Source organism: Podarcis melisellensis (genome assembly GCF_964234715.1).
Source record: "Podarcis melisellensis genome assembly, chromosome: 6".
Classification (NCBI taxonomy): domain Eukaryota; kingdom Metazoa; phylum Chordata; class Lepidosauria; order Squamata; family Lacertidae; genus Podarcis; species Podarcis melisellensis.
Genome location: NC_138538.1, coordinates 22,390,635 through 22,408,982, shown reverse-complemented (window position 1 = coordinate 22,408,982; position 18,348 = coordinate 22,390,635). Strand labels below are relative to the sequence as shown.

Below are 18,348 nucleotides of genomic sequence, written 5' to 3'. Positions count from 1 at the left end.
TGGAAGTGTGCCATGCCTGAAACCTTGGGGAGCTGCTGCCAATCAGTGTAGGCAGTACTGAGCTAGATGAACCAGTGATCTGACTGTGTATAATGTAGTTTCCTACACAGGGTCTCAGGCCAATGTCTTTCATGTTACCTTCTCCCTTCTCCCTTCTCCTTTTAGCTGGAAGTTCCCAGGGTTGCTCCAGGAACCTTCTCTATGGAAAGTATGTATTCTGCTACTGAACTATGACCCCTTTCCAACAACATAACAGTTGTTGAAAAGGCAGCATTTTCATGAGTTTGGGCAGGTCTGCTGTAGGAGTTGGAACTTCCATCCTCTGAGCTTAATCTTGAAGCAAGCAGAGGGAAACTGGAAGAAACAGAGGGTTGTGGGTTTTTTGTAGAACTGGGAACAACCCCAACAAATCTAGTGCAAGTTCTTTTCTGTCATTAATTCAGGACATTAACAGTAGATACTGGTTTTCTCTGTTGTATTTTGGTTTTTACCTTTAGTTCTTTCAGGGGTGCTCTTCTGTCCAAGGAGTTGAAAGAAGAGTTTGGAACAGCTTCTAATACAGTAACTTTTTATTGCAGGTGACAGCCCAGAATTTAAGAATATTTGAAAGACCACTTTCTTCCCAGAAACCCTCTTGGGTCTTTAACAGAGGGTGGGGGCTCTCTAGGTAATTCTACCACCCTTGGAAGTTTGGGGAGGCAGAAAAGCCTATGGAATTCCGTCTCCACAGAGGTATATCTGACACCCTAATTGTGTAGCCTTTGTTGTATGCCAAAATTGCACCTCTTTACAATAGCCTTTTCACATATCTCATATATGTATGTATCGGTATTTGTATAAGTGTGTATATATGTATCCTGCCCTGTGCTTATGATTGTGAACTGGTTTAACTGACTTTGCTATTGAATTTTGCTATTGTTGTGATCTGCGCTAGTAACTTAGACTTTGCCTGCTCAATCTATTTCTGTACTGGCTGCAGGGAAAGTTTGTGTTTGAATGGGTTTTGTGCATGGATGGAATTGAACGGGATATGTGTACATTTACTTTGACTCTGCTCACCACTGTTGTTGTTGTTGTTGTTGTTGTTGTTGTTGTTGTTGTTATTTCTAATTTATTACCTGCTTTTTGCCCTAGGGTCCCAAGGCAGGCTACCACATTAAAACACAGTATTAAAAACAGTTTAAAACAACTTACGGACCATTCTGTCCTGCAGCTGTCGCAATGTTGTTACTTGCTAATGCTACGTGCTTTGAGAATTCTGCATACTGTGAGAAGCAAGCTAGAATGTGCATATTGTGGAATTTGGGGGACCAGGTTTCCTTGCATTGTCTGGTCTCTGGATGAGTAGGTTGTCATTAGGATGAAGGTGAGCAATGGTGTAAATGTTACAGATAGGTAGCCGTGTTGGTCTGCCATAGTCAAAACAAAAAAAAAATCCTTCCAGTAGCACCTTAAAGACCAACTAAGTTAGTTCTTGTTATGAGCTTTTGTGTGTATCTGAAGAAGTGTGCATGCACACGAAAGCTCATACCAAGAACTAACTTAGTTGGTCTTTAAGGTGCTACTGGAAGGAATTTTTTTTGTTTTGACAATGGTGTAAATGGTTCTCCTTCTTGCTATGTAGGCAGATGCCTCTTTTCTTCACATAAAAGCTGCGTAAGTGGTGGTGGGGAGGGGGAGAAATGGCTGTCCCAGTCAGCGCTCATCTTGTGCTGTTTGATTCCGTAGATGTTCTCCAAAAGATGGGTGGCATCACAGAAGGAATGTTTTCTTCTCTGCTCCCCTCGACTGTGCAAAATACCATCTGGAGGGGTGGCTCAGCGCAGCTTACCGTGAGGTGATTCTGGGTTGCCGCTTACTTTGCGGGTGAGTCATCCTTTGCCTGCTGTGTAGAGTTTTGCCACCTCCTTTGCAGACAAAATTGCTTGTACTTTGCTCAGTTTAGGAGCTGCTATTTTGAATACGGAGCTGGAGTTTGACGGATGAGAAGGCTCAGTTTTGACTTGCTTATCGGAACCTGTTTGAGTTAGTGCTGCCTGATGACAAAGACAATGTGTTGGATGATGTGAGCTACAGACTTGTTTCCATCCACAAGAAATTCAGTACATGTTCAAAGCTATAGTTGTTGGCACGTTACACAGCCTTCCCTTTCTTGGGTGAGGTCATCTGGTTTGGGCATACAGATGAATGGCGCATGTACCATAGAAACGGATTATTCATCTTGGTTTGAATAGTTGAGATGCTTCCAGACTGCCACACTTTTGCACATTTCTCTCATTGATCTTAGTGCAACAAGAGGGCATCTTAGAACTTATCATAGTGCATGAGGGTGCATCGCAATGAATAAGGTAAAGGTAAAGGGACCCCTGACCATTAGATCCAGTGGTGACTGGGGTTGCGCGCTCATCTCGCTCTATAGGCCGAGGGAGGCGGCGTTTGTCCACAGACAGCTTCCGGGTCATGTGGCCAGCATGACTAAGCTGCTTCTGGTGAACCAGAGCAGCACATGGAAATGCTGTTTACCTTCCCGCTGGAGCGGTCCCTATTTATCTACTTGCACTTTGACGTGCTTTTGAACTGCTAGGTTGGCAGGAGCAGGGACCGAGCAACGGGAGCTCACCCTGTCATGGGGATTCGAACTGCCGACCTGATCGACAAGTCCTAGGCTCTGCGGTTTAACCCACAGCACCACCCGCGTCCCACATCACAATAAATAGCAATGACTAAATAGCACTCTAGGGACGCAGGTGGCGCTGTGGGTTAAAGCCTCAGCGCCTAGGACTTGCCGATTGAAAGGTCGGTGGTTCGAATCCCTGCGGCGGGGTGCGCTCCCGCTGCTCGGTCCCAGCGCCTGCCAACCTAGCAGTTCGAAAGCACCTCCGGGTGCAAGTAGATAAATAGGGACCGCTTACCAGCGGGAAGGTAAACGATGTTTCCGTGTGCGGCTCTGGCTCGCCAGAGCAGCGATGTCATGCTGGCCACGTGACCCGGAAGTGTCTCCGGACAGCGCTGGCCCCTGGCCTCTTAAGTGAGATGGGCGCACAACCCCAGAGTCTGTCAAGACTGGCCCGTACGGGCAGGGTACCTTTACCTTTACCTTTAAATAGCACTCTGGGGCCAGAAGTCTGCTCTCCCCAACAACAACAACAACCCCGACTTTTCACAGTAAGAAGAGTGACATGGGAGGGAGCTGTAAGACCATTGGTTCATCTTGGTTTGCATTATCTACAATGATTGGAAGAGGCTCTCCAGAATTTCAGATAGGGCATTCCCAGAGATACCAGAGACTGATCCTGGGACCTTCTCTATGAAAAGTAGATGCTCTACCACTGACCTGCAGCCCTTTCCCCCGGTGAACAGAAAACCACAGTGGAAAATGCAGGATAAAAACCACTCGACTGTGACATTTTGTTATCTCAATGCAGTTTGTTAAAAACATTATGCACTGGGTGAAGTAGTTCCCCTTAGAAACTATATTGAAATGGATCCCAGTTGCAGGAATGTACTGCTTTTCAGGAGAGGGAAAAACACCATCAGATTGAAAATGCAACACACATTCTGTCAAAGATTTATAAAATCATCTTAGGTGTTTTTGTGTGTGTGAGGAAGAACAAGTTAAGCAATAGATGATGGAATAGGAACATGACTTAGGCATTTCCTTACTGTTCGATACCTGCTGTGAGTACCTGGTGCCCGAGAGCAATTTATTTCTCTCCGTAAATGAATTAGCAAGAGAATGGTATTGAAATGATGACACGTTGCCAAATAGCGCGGTACATTTACCATGGTACGTTGGAAATGTAGAAAGGATGGCAGAAACTATATCTGTGTGTGGAGAAATTGTCCAAAGCAAGAGACTATTGGTTAAAGATAAGATAGAGCAAATAGGACACAATAAGCTGGAGTTGGACTTGATACTCTTCTTCTTATGGTTTGCAAGGTGTCTGCCAATGAATTGGCAAGACATTATTTATATGTTTGTAATAGCTAGACAATTGTCTTATTCATGCATTCAGAAGAATGTATGTGGACCTGAAGCTGTGTCAATGGAAGCCCTGCTCAAGAACTTCTGGTTGCACAACAGGGCTCCCTCTCCTCTCTCCTCTCCTTTTCTCCCACTGCCCCTACTCAAGATTGGTTTGGGGAAGTCAGGAGAACCCACAGAATAGTGTCCAGGGGATGTGGGTGGGATCGTTCCATCTGGCAAGCTGCAAGGCATGGGCAGATGGAATAATTGGAAGAGTGCACCATTGACTTCCACCCAAGGTGTATAAGGTGAGGAGACCCTGCTGTCAACTTTCATGCCTCTATCCGCTGCACCCTCAACCTTCTTGCATTGACCAGGAAGGTGTGAAGGAGGCTTCTAAGCACATCTAGTTCTATATAGAAAGCTAGGGGTGGAGTGGGTGCCTAGCATGCATGACCACTCTGGGGGCAGGGACAGTGGGCATGTGCCAACACCCCCAATACGCACTGCATATCCATGAAGACATTGAGAGGGCTCATGTTTTATGTGAACAAAGTGGAGAACATCAATCTTTCCTACACCCAAGGAATAGGACAGTAAAGTCTGAAGTTATGTTTAAACTAACTAATAAGAGTGAGAACCAAGGAGGGAAGACAAAGACAAAACAGGTTTTTAATGAATTTCACAAGCTGACTTGCCTAAAGTCAATGGCCATCAGAGTGCAACAGGTTTTCCTCCTTTGACCTAGGGCAAATTGCTAAAACAAGCAAGGCAATGGGGTATTCTAACTTACTACAAAATATGCTTTAGATTGCTGCTGTACTCCAACAGAAACTCAGTCTTATATAAAATCTCTCTCTCTCTCTCTCTGACTGTCTTGTTTACAGGCCAAATTAGCCCCAGCTCTGCTGATCATGGTCAACAAGACCTTAAACTATTGGGGTCCCAATTTTGAGGATGAGGTCATCAACATCAACGTTGGGGGGCTGAGAAGAAGGCTGAGCTCGAGCGCCCTCTCCAAGTTCCCCGACACTCGCCTTGGGCGCTTGCTCTCCTGCGACTCGGAAGAGTCCATCTTGCAGCTGTGCGACGACTATGACGTGAGTGCCCGGGAATTCTACTTTGACCGCAACCCTGGCTTCTTCCTTTATGTGCTCCACTTCTACCAGACGGGCAAGCTGCATGTGATGGACGAGCTGTGCGTCTTCTCCTTTTGCCAAGAGATTGAGTACTGGGGCATCAACGAATTCTTCCTGGACTCCTGCTGCAGCTACCGCTACCATGAACGGAAGCTGGAGAGCCGCCACCACAACTGGGATGAAGAAAGCGAGGTCAGCAGTGTGGACATGTCTCCGGATGAGATCTCGGATTTCAACCACGACCTGCTTCGCTACAGCACCCTGCGCTGCGGTAATGTGCGTAAGCGCCTCTGGCTCACCATGGAGAACCCGGGCTACTCCATCCCAAGCAAGCTCTTCAGCTTTGTGTCCATCAGCGTTGTGTTGGCCTCCATCGCGAGCATGTGCATCCACAGCATGCCGGAGTACCAGGAGCCCGACGAGGAAGGCATCCTGAAGGACGACACAGTGCTCGAGAACCTAGAGTACTTTTGCATCTCCTGGTTCACCTTTGAAGTGACGGCCCGTTTGCTGCTGGCGCCAAACTTGAGGAAGTTCTTCAGGCACCCCTTGAACCTGATTGACATAGTCTCAGTGCTGCCTTTCTACTTCAGCCTTCTGGTGGAAGTGACCGCGGGGAGCGACTCGGAGCTGGGCAACGTGAGCAAGGTGGTGCAGGTGTTTCGCCTCATGAGGATATTCCGGGTGCTGAAGCTGGCAAGGCATTCGACGGGCCTGAGGTCCTTAGGAGCCACCTTGAAGGTAAGCCTGTCATGGGGGTGGCTTTGGCTTCCTGGGATGTTGAAGTTCTCGGAGCCCAAACTGGACATTGGTTTCAATTCATAGTATGCAGATGCATATCTCGTTCTATGTTTTCCTTGAAGAATTAATGGGCCCAAGGGGATTCTTACTGGGAAAGTGGTGTGGGGGAGGGAGGGTTATCTTTCTCTCCATGGTCGTAATGGATAAACCGCCCATGCACCCATGAAATTCTTCGGACCCCACCCCTAGCACGGCACATGGAGAAGGAGCGAAGGGAATGCTGCAATGAACAGGTGGAAGTCCTTTTTCAGGGCTTCTGTTGACGGGCCTGGTTAGTCAAATCCCATCCCAAGTATTGGTCCTGACCTTTAAAACTCTAAATAGGTAAAAAGTAAAGGTAAGGTAAAGGACCCCTGGATGGTTAAGTCCAGTCAAAGCCAGCTGTGGGGTGCAGCACTCATCTCGCTTCATGCTGAGGGTGCTGCCGTTTGTCTACAGACAGCTTTCCGGGTCAAGTGGCAAGCATGACTAAGCCACTTCTGGCACAACGGAACACCGTGACGGAAGCCAGAGCGCACGGAAATGCCATTTACCTTCCAGCTACAGTGGTACCTATTTATCTACTTGCATTGGTATGCTTTAAAACTGCTAGGTTGGCAGGAGCTGGGACAGAGAAACAGGAGCTCACCCTGTTGTGTGGATTCGAACCGCTGACCTTCTGATTGGCAAGCCCAAGAGGCTCAGTGGTTTAGACCCACGTCCGACTTTGAACAATTGGAGGCCCAGTTGCTTAAAAGGCTTCCAGTACCTATATGAACCTGCCAGACCACTAAAAGGAGTTGGCGAGACCTTGCTTGTATGTCAGTCAGTCAGGAAGGCTAGGCTAGGACTCAGAAACTTTTCGGTGGCAGCCCCACACTTATGGAACTCCACCCCATAAGAAATCCCCATATCTTTCAGTTGGGAATAGATTGTGTGCTTCCTGTGTCCTGCTGATCTGTCGCTTTTACTGTTTTAATGCTCTACATGTGTTTTATAACTGTTTTTATCAGACACCATATGCTGCCTTAGCAAAATACTGCATTTCAAAATGTGGCTAGTAAGTCTGTTAGATAAATAAGTGTAAATAGACAAGGCTGGGCTTCTGTGTCCTGCAAAGCCTCCTGATGTTTCACAGAGGTGGTTTCAAAGCCTTTGAACTAAGTAACACATATCAAAGTATTATTATTTTTTCTTGATCCTATTCCTTACGTTCAGACATTTACTTCTCTGGTGCAAAATTTGGATTTTGGAAAGGAGGAAAAATACCGTGTCTGCTGTCCTAAACCATCTGGCCTAATTGCAAACTCCTTGAAATTTCCAGGCAATACCCTAGGATGTTTTCCTTGCTCAGTGGAGCATAGCTCTTTATAATTTGTGATCCTCCTGCCAGCCAGCCTTAGGCTGACCTGCAAGAGCTGGCATTTGTCTGACACCAGAAGGAGTTTTCAGGCTGGCTGGCTGCATCTGCATGACTGGCTGTCTGAGCAGAGATGGGATCTCCTGTAGTGTAGCGGGTGTTCATCTGTGGGTTCTGCTGGGGTTTTCTACTCTTGTTCTCAAAAGGCCTCCCATATTGTAATGAGAACAGGCAAGACTCTGCATCTGCAAGAAGATGAATCGTTCAGTTTCAGCCTTGCAGGGAGCTGCCCAAAAGTGACCTCACCAAGCATAGGGCCAAGGGATATGTATGTATTTATTCAGCAGGCTTTATCTCTACCACTTAATCATCGAAACCTCTAAACTGTTTGCATAAAATATCCATTAAAATGACCAATACAATCATGCTAAAAACAAGTTTACTTATTCCTCCCCCACAAAATGTATGAAGTCAGCTGTTTTAGAAACATGCATCGTAAAATAGGATTACATATAAAAAATATATGTCAAATGGGTATCTGGGTGTGCTTGCTTACACCAAAAAGTTTTTAGCAGGTGCAGTACAGTGAAGGTGCCCGGTTAATATAAATGGGCAGGGAGTTCCATAGCTTAGGTGCTGCCACAATGAAGGATCAGGAAGGAACATTATGTGGCACTACCAATTCGCAGACTGAAGTGGTTGAGTGGGCCAATATATATGGGGTAAGGCAACCCTCCTCCTAAGATTTTATGTAGTGAAGTGCATGCTATTTATTATGTAGTGAATTTGCTGCAGAATTTTACACAGCTGAAGGGTCCTGATGGGTTTGCCAGGATCCAGACCTTCGATCATCTTGGTTGCCCTCCTCTGCACACATTCCAGCTGGTCAATGTCCTTCTTAAATTGTGGTCCCTCCCTAAAATTGGACAAAGTATTCCAGGTGTGGTCTGACCAAGGCAGAATAGAGTGGTACTGTTACTTCCCTTGATCCAGACACTCTGTTTCTGTTGATGCAGAGTAGAATAGCATTAGCTGCTAAGATCATTTCGAATCCTAATTCTGTCTTCTGCAGCATTAGCTACCCCTCCCAGTTTAGTGTCATCTGCAGATTTGCTGAGCACCCCTTCAATTCCTTTATCCAAGTTGTTTATAAAGACGTTGAACAACAATGGGCCCAGGACAGAACCCTGTGGCCACCCCGCTTGTCATTTCTTTCCAGGGTGATGAGGAACTGAACTCCTTGGGTTCAGTCAGTCAACCAGCTACATATATACCTAACAGTTACTTCGTTCAACCCACATTTTACCAGCTTCCTTGCAAGAATATCATGGGGGACTTTGCCAAAAGCCTTCCTGAAATCAAGAGACACTGTGTTCACAGAGTTCCCCCGATCCACCAAGCTTATAACACTGTCAAAAAAAGAAATGAGATTTGTCTGGCATAACTTGTTTTTGAGAAACCCAGGCTGGGTCTTAGTAATCACAGCATTCTTTTTTAAGTGCTTGCAGACCCAACGGTTGAATTATCTGTTCCAGGACCTTTCCTGGTATTGATGTCAAACTTATCTAGTCTGACCCTGTGCAATGCAGAACTCTCAGCTAAAGCATCCATGACAGGTGGCCATCCAACCTCTGCTTAAAAACCTCTAAGGAAGGAGAGTCCGCAACCTCCCGAGGGAGACTGTGTGCTGGGCCTGGGGGTAACCCGAGAACCACGGTCCAGGTCCGGTCCAGAATCCGTAGGTTCCACTAGGAGTCAGTCCGACAGGGGCGAGGCAGGAAACCAGGCAAGGACAGGTACAGGATCTCAGGCAGGGTCTGGCATACAGCAATGTTGCTCCTGCAACCTGGGGTGGGGTTCAACAGCCTTTTATCTTTGTCGGGGTAACAGACTGTGATGGCCTGGGAATCCAATTCAGAGGCTGAATCGGAGGAATCCCAGCCTGCACAGGAGTCCCCGCCTCTAGGGCCGGCTGAGCTGGGGCAGGGCCTTGATTCTGAAGCGCCTGCACCTGTGCCGGATCCTCAGGAGCAGGCACCAGGTGAATACACTCTGGCTCCAGAGGTGGTTGAGGACTCAGTGCCTACAGGTGAGTCTCCCCCTGGATCCAGTAACCCTTCAGCCTCTCCTGAACTGCAGAGGCTCAGGGCAGAGAGGCGAAGGGAACTGGTTTCTCCCAGGAGGAGTGCTCTCCTTAAGGCCAGGAGACACGGGTCTCCTGGGGGCTGGGACCGCCCCTGGCCTCAGAGAAGATAAAGGCCAGTCAGCCCGGTCCCAGGTTGTGGGAGCAACGTCGTTGAAGAGCTGTTTCGGCCAGCATCCAGTCCTGTTCCCCCAGAGTTCCTTGTCCGGCTCCTCACTGTGGACCCCGCTTCGCCCATGGAGGACTGTCTGCCGACCCTCAACTCAGGTCCTGGACCTCGCCCCACGGTAACCTCCCCCCTGGACCAGCACACAGACAGTCCTGATGTCCCAGTGACTCACCTCCCTGTTTCACCCGAAGGCGAGCACTCCTCCTGCCGAGTACTCAGGTCTCTCCTTCTCTCAGACCTTAGTCTCTGCAGCTCGGGAGATGTCGGTGGGTTACTAGACCCAGTGGCTGCCTCAGCCTCCCCTGACCAAACTGGTAGTGGAGCAGCTGTAAGTGATGGCCCAGCTGAAGGCAATGAGGTGATCCCCGTATCTGGAGCCAGGGCAGGCTCAGGCCCCTAACTCGACCTAGCTGGTGTTTGTTGCAGGGGAACCTGTGCAGAATGGAACTCTTCAGGATAAGGCCCCAGACTTGGTTCAGATGATGCCTGAGGCAAAGGATCTGGTGCAGACTGAGACTCCTTTGGTTCTGAGTTCGAGCCCGAGTCCCAGGCCATCACAGATTGTTCCACTGCCGAATAGCTGTTACTGTCAGAAAGTTCTTCCTGATGTTTAGTCGGAATCTCCTTTCTTGTAACTTGAATCCATTGGTTTGGGACCTACCTCGCAGAGCAGGAGAAAACAAGCTTGCTCCATCTTCCATGTGATGCCCTTGAGATATTTGAAGATGGCTATCAAATCTCCTCTCAGTCTCCTCTAAACCAGGCTTTTTAAAAAAATCATTTTTATTGGTTTTACAAATACAAAGTACAAATAAACACAAATTAGTAAAAACATATCTGTATAGCAAGATTCTCCAAATCGTGAGCCTTCCCCCCCATTCCCTCCATGGGGTCTCATTTTAAGGATCTGCAACTGCATATTCGTGTGTACTCCAATTTTTATATCAAACCATATTGTCCATAGTATTTCTTTACACCACAAATGAGTCAAAATCCTGCTCTTGTTTCCATCTGCTTACAGTGGTCTCCTAGGTAAGTTATAAATTTCCCCATTCTTTTATAAAGTTTTTATCCTCTTGGTTTCTGAGTTTTCCAGTCAGCTTTGCCATCTTGGCATAGTCCATCAGCTTGGTTTTCCATTCTTGTCTGGTAGGGACCTCTAATCCAGGCTTAACATACCCATCTCCCTCAATCGTTTCTCATAAGGCTTGGTTTCCAGACCCTTGATCATCCGTTCTTGGTTGCAGAAACCTGGTTATGAAGTTTTCTCCCCAAAGGAGGAGGATGTTTATATTGCTGTCATTTAGGCATGAAATGAACACGGCTGTTTCTGAAAGGTTTACCTGCTTCCAGTTTTATTCAGTGTTTTACCTTGAAGTTTACTTCATTGTTGTATATCCGGCTCATCCACCCTGGGGGTATTTTATATTTAGTGGTCAAATATAACATACCTGACCATGTTGGACCCTAGTTCTTAAAGAAGGCTTGATGCAAATCAAGCATGAGCGCTGGAAGCAGGAAACCACCAATTTGGGACATTGGGACCAAGGAACAGGAGGGTAGTGATGGTGCAACAAGGAGGAGACACAGCGTAAGTGGAGCTCCTGTTTGGAAGTATATTTCTCATCACTGCTTTGTGCTGTAAGCGTACTTTGTTTTATTGCTTCTCCCCGCTGCCTCCCCTGCTCACGCAGCCAGCAAAGTGAGAGGCCAGAAGTAAAAGTAATGGCTGCTATAAGAAGATGAAAATGTGTTATTGATCCAGAAACCTGGGACCCATTATCTCCAAGTGTAAATTTCACCCAGATATCTTTGTCTAGTTTTTCCTTTTTATGAGCTACCACCTTCCTTGCTGGTAGGATGAAGTTCTTATTCCCTAACTTAGTTTTCTCCCCCAGCATTTTCACGCTCTCAGCTCCCCCCCCCCCCCATTCACACACACACAGCACTTTGGTTGCTCCACATTTCTAGCTGGGTTGCACTTGGATCAGCTGCCCCCCCCTCTCTCTCTATTTTGACAGTTTCATTTTGAGTCTGACTGTCACTATGCTGTTGTCCCAGCCTGTCTGTCAATTGTGTCCCTGCCTATAAATAACCGGCTCTGACAGATCTTGTTCTGCTCATGTCACATGACTCTGGGTTAGTCCTCCTCGCTGCTTCTTCTGCTTGGCGATGGCAAGAGGGACTTCCATTCCCCCACCTGACACGCCTGAGCGAAAAACACGCGTCCCTGACATTGACGGATGGACTCGTCATCTTTTGACAGCGACACATGGGTCATTCAGTGTAAGCAGCAGTTCCAGCTGTAGTCAGCCTGTCGGTTGTGATCCTTCCCTGTGCTGTAGAGCAAATACTGAGCAGCATAATCCATTTCTTCGGCTCCATTTTGAAGACATAAGAGGGGTGTGCTGGAGGAGAATTGCCAGCATATAAAGACTGATGCAAAGGCCTTTGACGAGCGGATTTGAGTTCTCAAATATCCCGCCTGAGGATTGAGAGGAGAGGACTCTTGCTCTTCACAAGAGATGCCCACAGGAAACATTTTAAGGCTGCCCACCCTGTGGCCACCCTTCAACCTTGACCACATTTTTACCAGATTTTTAAAGCACTATGATGCCAATTTAAACAGTCATGGCTCTCCCTAAAGAATTCTGGGAGCTGTAGTTTAAGGGAGCTGTGTTTTCCCCCCAACCCCCCAGAGCTGATGGGGGGGGGAGAGAGAGCAGGGGGGAAGCCCTGCTATGCTAGAGGGAGCCTTTGTGTTCGCTTCCACCAGTGAAACTGCTTAGTTGAATGAGCAGCCCCCACCCCCCGTCCATCCCTGAACATCTTTTGCTATCCAAGAGGGTAGGTTTGCTAGCTGACAAGGCTTCAGTCATGCCTATAATCATGTCTCTAAAAAGGAGAACTTCATCTGATACATTTCTGCAAGTTAAAGACTGTTGACATTGATGTTTTGGTGTTTTATTATTATTAGGTGGGATCAGTCGGATACATCCTGGCAGCACAATGATTTACACTTGCACAATGGAGCTTCCATGCCCTCTTCAAGTTTGGGAAACCAATTGTGGTGGGAGGAGTGGGGTAAGTTCTGTTGCGCAAGTGTCAATCCTTGCACTGTTAGGCTGTATTAGCTAGATATAGTTATTATTTATTAATTCATGTACCGCTTAATTGCCAAAGTGGCTTCTAAGCAGTTTACAAGTATAAAAAACCCATTATAAAAATATTAACACACACAATTGAAAGGTGTGTGTGTGTGTGAGAGAGAGAGAGAGAGAGAGAGAGAGAGAGAGAGAGAGAGAGAAGAGTATGGCAGTCCCAGCTTGACTCAGAAACTGGAAATGCTCCATTTTGACCCCTTCTCTGAGATTTGGCACTGGATATTGCCCCTCTCTGTTATGCCAACATAGTCATCCACTAGGTTTGCCAAAACCAATCTGGAAAAAGGAGGAGCTTTGGTAAAATGCAGCTTCTACTGTCACACACCTTTCAGCAACTGGGGATTTATTATTATTATTGTTATTGTTGTTATTATTATTATTATTATTATTATTATTTTCCCACCTACCCTTCTGTAAAATTGCATAGACCCAATCCTGCTTGAAGCCCCTCGCACCAGCAACCTCCTTGATCTTCCCTGTGGCTGAGTTGGCACCACAATCAGACACGTCTTCTGGCATTGCGTGAGCCTCCCCCTCCCCTTTTCAAGCCCCTGCTCTGCATTCTGCGAAAGGGAGGAGAGTGACAGATATTTATTTGCCATCAGGAAATCAATCTCCTCCCTGCCAAACATTGCAGACACCAGATGGGTGTTTGTCTCGGGTGAATGCAAACCAGGGACTTGCCCAACATACGGCTGGCAGTGGTGCCAATCTGGAGTCCAGCCCCGTCTACATCTTGAGAGGCAGGGCGGCAGCACCAGGCAGGTTCTTGATGGCTCCATGTTTTGCCCTTCAGAGAAGCTGCGCTGGGAGTTGGAGAAACTCCAAGGGCAGCGAAGGCTGCCTGACCCTTGAGGCTCCATTTGCATTAGTCACAGGAGGGGTGGTGGTCAGCAAAGCATCTTGATTCTTATTCTGAGAGCTGTTAAGAAGCATATTGATCCAGGTAGGCGCCTGGACCCTAGATAAACAGATATTAAGCTGGTGACACTGGGGAGCAAGGGTGTTTATGTGTTTTTAGCACCTCCTTCCAAGGCTTCAATCCTTCATAAAGTAAGAGAGCCATGAATCTCACCAGTCGATAACAGGTTCAGCATAATCCTGGGAGTGACTCTCAGACGTAAGGCATACGGAGTTCAGTAGGGTTTAAAGTAAAGGGTAAAGGGACCCCTAACCATTAGGTCCAATCGTGGCCGACGCTGGGGTTGCGGCGCTCAGCTCGCTTTATTGGCCGAGGGAGCCGGCGTACAGCTTCCGGGTCATGTGGCCAGCATGACTAAGCCACTTCTGGCAAACCAGAGCAGCGCACGGAAATGCCATTTACCTTCCCGCCAGAGTGGTACCTATTTATCTACTTGCACTTTGACGTGCTTTCGAACTGCTAGATGGTCAGGAGCTGGGACCGAGCAATGGGAGCTCACCCCATCGTGGGGATTTGAACCACTAACCCTCTGATCGGCAAGCCCGAGGCTCTGTGCTTTAGACCACAGTGCCACCCGTGTTTACTCCCAGGTAAATGGGTGTAGGATTATTCTGCAAAATGAGGCGTTCTACAAACAGTTCGAATGGCAGCAAAAGTCACCTGCTTGCAATTTAGTTGGTCTCTCTGCAGTACAAATGGCTCTCCCACCCTACCCCATTATGAATTGAGAGGGTGGGAGAAATGAGAACATATTATTTTAATATAATGATTCTGAGCTGCACAAGTGTACAAGAAAAAACAAACCTGTAACAAGCTATTTCAAATGTTGCAGCTGTGAAATATTAAGAGGTTGCAAATTGGATACAGTGCGAGCACACCTAACTGTGTCTGCATTGCAAGCTCTTTAAGTCTCATATTATTAGTATTTTAACGAGTATTTATTAAAGTTATTGGTTGCTTTTTTTGCCATAGCAGCTTAAAGCGCCTTGCAATGTTTTAAGCCAACAACCACATATGTATGTTAAAGCCAGCTTTAAAAAGCAATCTTAAAGACAATTCTGGGTTTTTTAAAAAGCAAAATTAAAACATCTCACCCATGGAAAAAGACCATAGATCATTAAAAGCCAAAGGCCTGATGGAAAAAAGTTGTTTCTTGGCACACAAAGATATATAATGATGGCACCAGGCGAGCTTCTCTGGGGTGAGTATTCTACAAGCAGGAAGTCACAACTGCAAAGGCTGGTTCTCATGGAAGGGGCACACAAAGGAGGGCCTCAGATGATGATCGCAGAAGTATTGGCTGTGGCATGTTGTTGTTGTTTAGTCGTTTAGTCATGCCCGACTCTTCGTGACCCCATGGACCAGAGCATGCCAGGCATTCCTGTCTTCCACTGCCTCCCACAGTTTGGTCAGACTCATGTTTGTATCTTTGAGAACACTGTCCAACCATCTCGTCCTCTGTCGTCCCCTTCTCCTTGTGCAGGGAGTCTTCTCTTCTCATAAGGTGGCCAAAGTATTGGAGCCTCAGCTTCAAGGCTGTGGCATAGGCATCAATATAATGTCGCTGTGTTGCACACTGCTCTGAAAATCATCCAAGAAAAATGTTGGTTGGTTGGTTTAATGGTACTGGAGATAGCCCAAGCTCCACATTCCCAGGGTCTGTGTTTCACTCAACATTAATGCAGGGCAGGTGCGTAGGGATAAAACAGTGGGAGGGGTACTAAACCCTTCTTAGTTTGCATTTCTTGGTACAGAAAGTATTGATCTGATGTGTAGAGATCTTTCCTATTCTAATTAATTCAAGAGGGTTCTGGAAGCTTCTCTGTGTGAAAGAAACAAGCAGAAGGTTCATGGTGTTTGGGTTATTCCTTCAGAGAAGATGAGTCCAGCTGGTTTAAACTGGTTCTCTTATCTCTTCTGTCAAGGTCATGCTGACTATAATAATAGGCTAGAAGGACCTGGGTTTTCCTTTCCTTTCCTTCCTTCCTTCCTTCCTTCCTTCATTGATTTTTTATTGAATTTTAAATTGGTTATTCATACACACATTCCATTCACTCTTTAACATATATCGTACACATATAAAAACCAAACAATAACAACATTTCTACACAAGTGACTTCCCGCCACCTCAGTGCGGCTTCTTCTGTCTTCTTTCTCATTTCAGCTGTGTTGTTTTTCCTTATTGTCTTTCTAATACATAATATATCTTATCTATCTGATCTTTACTTTGCAAAATTTAGTTGAAACATATCAAGGGTTTTATTTGAGAACAATGTTTTCCTAGATGATCTTTTACACATTCTCTTTTCCCAGATAATCTTTTACACATTACTTTCTCTTTCTATCTCTTTTCCTTCTGGTGTGGTGTTCTGTATATAGTGTTAAGGTTTAGTTTTATTATAAGTTATTGTAATATTAAGTTAAGTCTGCTGCAACTGGATTTCTTACGGACAGTGCCAATCCTGAATGTATTAGATTTGTGACCATTATGCTCATTTGCCTTCAGTAGCTGTAAAGCTCTGCTGGATGAAATACAATTGCCTCTGGTCTATTTTTTGAGAATCCTGCAACGTGTTTAGGTTTTAATTCAGCTAACTATACGTTGGAATCTACTCTGGATCAATATTGAGTAGAATTCCATGACAACCCTTCCCGTCGACTGATTCTTCTGCTCCAATGCCCTTCCAGGCAGATGCTGGACTGCAGCTGTCTCCCATTATCGCTGAGCACTGGGTGTGCTGCCTGGGGCTAATGGTGGGTGGAGTCCACAGTTCCCCCACCCCTCCCTTAGCAAGTGCAGAATTAGAAGACTATTGATTGAGGCGACTTGTAGTTCCACCCTAAGTAGGTTCGTGACACTTGCTATCTGAGTTCCCACATGATACAAAGAGGGATATCCCTGTCTTAAGAGGGGGGAAGGAGCCAACCAGCTCCTCAGGGAGCAGAAAAGCCAAGAAGGTCCCCATGACCTTCTTTCCCTCTAAGAATCTCTTTATTCTCAGTTGTATGCTGTTGCTGCCCATTCCCACAATCTTTTCTATTCTCCTTTTCAGCACAGCTACAGAGAAGTGGGAATCCTACTCCTGTACTTGGCCGTTGGGGTGTCCGTGTTCTCCGGAGTGGCCTACACAGCTGAAAAGGAAGAGGATGTTGGCTTTGATACCATCCCCGCCTGCTGGTGGTGGGGGACAGTGAGCATGACCACCGTCGGCTACGGAGATGTTGTGCCAGTGACGGTGGCCGGCAAGCTGGCTGCTTCCGGCTGCATTCTGGGCGGGATTTTAGTCGTGGCGTTGCCCATCACCATCATCTTCAACAAGTTCTCCCACTTCTACCGCCAGCAGAAGGCCCTCGAGGCCGCTGTGCGGAACAGTGATAAGAAGGAACCGGAGGACTCTGAGAATTACCCGAGCCAAGAGTCAGAGTTTTGCAGCGAGGCCTACCAGAGAGACGATGACTTTACCAGAAACATACTTCCAGTCCATTGAGACGGACAGGGAATCAGGGACTTCAATTCTGGCATTAGGCTTCCAGGCAAGGAGCTCGTGAGATGGTCGCAGGAGCAAATACCTCTGCCATCGTGGGCCCATTAGTTATCAGTGACCAGTTGCAAAATCACTTGCCTGCTGAGCCAATGCAGGATACCAACTCACCCTATGCATCTGGATTTCCAGTATTTTGCCCAAGACGCTATACACTGTGACTGACTCGATCCTCTACCCACCAAGGGACCGTTGGAGCCAAATGGCCAAACTGCTATGCTTCTTGATGCAGTCCATATCTCATCCCTCCAGAGCAGCAAAAGAGGGTAGCTTTACCATTATCAGCACTTTTTAAGGTCCTTGCAGGGGTGTGTAAGTGGGGAAAATGCTATTAGCAACCCTCAGGTATAACCGACAGGCAGGGGAACAAGGCATCCTGGCTGGATTGGAAATGCAAGACTAGAATCCTAGCAGATAATAGGCAAATGGCGCAACCATTTTTTAAAGGCTCTTTTTCTCATTTTAGGCGTTCAGCAGCCATCCCAGTAACAACCACCATGTCCTTAGTTCAGATACAACCAAATGCTCTCCACTGTCCATCAAGTTGTCAATACACAACATTATCCCCCCCCCCCCAAATTCTGTGCTCTGAAGACCGGATTATGATTCTGCTTCAGCTGTTGCCAAAGAGACCAGATAACGGTTGCAAAGTCTATCCTGAGTTTCTGTGACAAAGTGTTGTCTGTGGCTTATGAGATTTATAGAAGAAAGAACCTCCTGGCTCCCTTGATAAATGTCTGTCCAACAGAGACCGTAGAGACTTATCAGTGGATGCAGAAGAATTAAATAGATTTGAAGCTGATGAAGGAAAACAGGGCAGGGTGGTGTGGGAGAATTGTGATACCTGGATGTGCTGAATAAGGGTTGGAGTACATCACGGGGTGGGTGGGGCTGCTACTTAGTGCCTCATGGCCAATTCTCCACCCCAACCCTCAATGTTTTAGAATGAAATTGATGCTTTTTCTACAACTATGCATGGTATACCCTTGCCTTCTCAGCATTGGTGCCCAATGAAAGCTCAATGAAATTGAAATATTAGATTTTTTTAAAAAAAGATACAATTCAACTGTCACAAAATAATAGTGTCAGCCATTGGAGTAGTAGATGGCTTTAAATTAGGCCTCATCTGCACTGTACACTTAAAGCAGCCCTGCCTTTCCCC

The 18,348-nt window shown here is 46.6% G+C and overlaps 1 protein-coding gene across 4 annotated transcripts in view; it reads left to right on the top strand.

Annotated features, from left to right (window-relative positions):
* KCNS1 (potassium voltage-gated channel modifier subfamily S member 1) overlaps positions 1 to 18,348 on the top strand; it is a 66,560-nt gene that overhangs the window by 14,095 nt on the left and 34,117 nt on the right. For 2 of the 4 annotated variants that reach the window (XR_014169738.1, XR_014169739.1), the window contains exons 3-4: positions 4,855 to 5,847; positions 16,698 to 17,452. Coding sequence is in view for 2 of the 4 variants with exons in the window: in XM_081917051.1 (XP_081773177.1) it covers positions 4,882 to 5,847; positions 16,698 to 17,132 (1,401 nt within the window). In the remaining 2 variants the exon portion in view is untranslated. Of the gene's footprint in view, positions 1 to 4,854; positions 5,848 to 16,697; positions 18,192 to 18,348 lie in introns of those variants that run through there. The other 2 variants (XM_081917051.1, XM_081917050.1) reach the window with 1 other exon arrangement.